The 1394-nt window shown below is 41.9% G+C and overlaps 1 protein-coding gene across 2 annotated transcripts in view; it reads right to left on the bottom strand.

Annotated features, from left to right (window-relative positions):
- Positions 1 to 1394, bottom strand: part of arvcfb (ARVCF delta catenin family member b) — a 352935-nt gene that overhangs the window by 19263 nt on the left and 332278 nt on the right. For both annotated transcript variants that reach the window (XM_014018097.1, XM_014018096.1), the window contains 2 exon segments: positions 42 to 129; positions 451 to 562. In XM_014018097.1, coding sequence (XP_013873551.1) covers positions 42 to 129; positions 451 to 562 — 200 coding nt within the window.

The following is a 1394-nucleotide window of genomic DNA, read 5'->3' as shown; positions in this document are numbered from 1 at the left end:
CACACACACACACACACACACACACACACACACACACTGACCTTGGTTCTTCTCCATCAGGGGCAGAGTGGTGTCGTCATAACCTGGTTTGCCATTCTTGGTTGCTTTAGGGGTGACTGCCACAGTGGGCTGAGAGAACAAACAAACGTTTGACAAGATTTTTAATTTGMGGGTTTGTGTTAGAGCAGCAGTATTTTCAGTCAGAAAATCATGCCAGTTTAATGCAAAGCATCTTTGTGCTTAAGKCTAAAGCTCCTTTTAGTCCTTTTATACTGATTAATGTGTGACATGGAAGGGAAAAAAAGGTGCAAATATACCAGAAAGTGCTGTATGAGTGTCTGCAAACTGGTGAATGAGAACGACTGCAAAGCAATTTGTAGAACCAAGATATGAACGATTTAGATTTTAAAATCAAGAAGAAGAACCTGCATGGAAGCTGAGGCTCTGTACCTGAAAGTGGCTCTTGTTCCAGCCGTCCTTGGTCAGAGCGTTCCGCAGCTCCTTGTAGCTCCAAACCGTCTGTAGCACGTGGGACGCCGCCTTTGTTTCACGAGCTGATTGGCTGGGTGGGAAGTGGGGGGGGGGGGGAAAAAAGAGGAAATAAATGAAGAAGCTACAGAAGCAATTAAAGTAAGAAACCCCAACTAACCCCAAGACAGCGCCAGTCGATGTGCCAGCTCTGTGCTGCTGCAATCACTCTTTTATTCAAACATACTGTCTCCCCTGGCAGCCTTGGGTTCTGTTTTTTTTTWATCATAACCAGATGAATGCACATTTTCTTTCATGAGCTACCTCTGAGCCACCAGTATTAATTAAAAGTGAATGCGGGGGGGGTTACATCAAAGAAAGCTAATCTCATGAGGCTGAGAAAAAAAACACATTTATRCAGTCTGTGGCTAAAGTACGTATGTATAGTCATGTTAATTAGAAGCTCTCAGGGTGATCAATACYTCCCCAAACAAGAGGTGGCTTCTGAAAAATACTCTTGATCTGAAAATTAACAAGACAACATAAAACAGGTTCAAAACAATGGGRCAAAAACAAAAAAAAGTCACAACTTACAAACATGTGTCAGAAGCTGACTTACAGCAGAATCTGCAGAGTCAGAAGCACCTGACTAACACCTGCTTCTGGCAAGAAACACCTTTTAAATAATAAATGGTGAGTAGTAATATCTGTAGGCATGTTTGTATGTGAAGGCAACACTTCAGAGACACACTGTACCATCCTCTATTAATAGTAACACAAAGCTCATCATGCAGCAGTGCATATCAAGGTCCAACTAATCGTGAGTGCAACCTATATTTTAAAGAAGCTTTCTTGAAGTGGTAAAAATATGAATAAGAACTATCTTACCTGTTGCACATAGCTCTTTGAGTGGCCTCAGTTTGGAG

Source organism: Austrofundulus limnaeus, unplaced genomic scaffold (genome assembly GCF_001266775.1).
Source record: "Austrofundulus limnaeus strain Quisiro unplaced genomic scaffold, Austrofundulus_limnaeus-1.0 Scaffold183, whole genome shotgun sequence".
In the NCBI taxonomy this organism is placed as follows: domain Eukaryota; kingdom Metazoa; phylum Chordata; class Actinopteri; order Cyprinodontiformes; family Rivulidae; genus Austrofundulus; species Austrofundulus limnaeus.
This window is presented reverse-complemented; position numbering and strand designations above follow the sequence as displayed.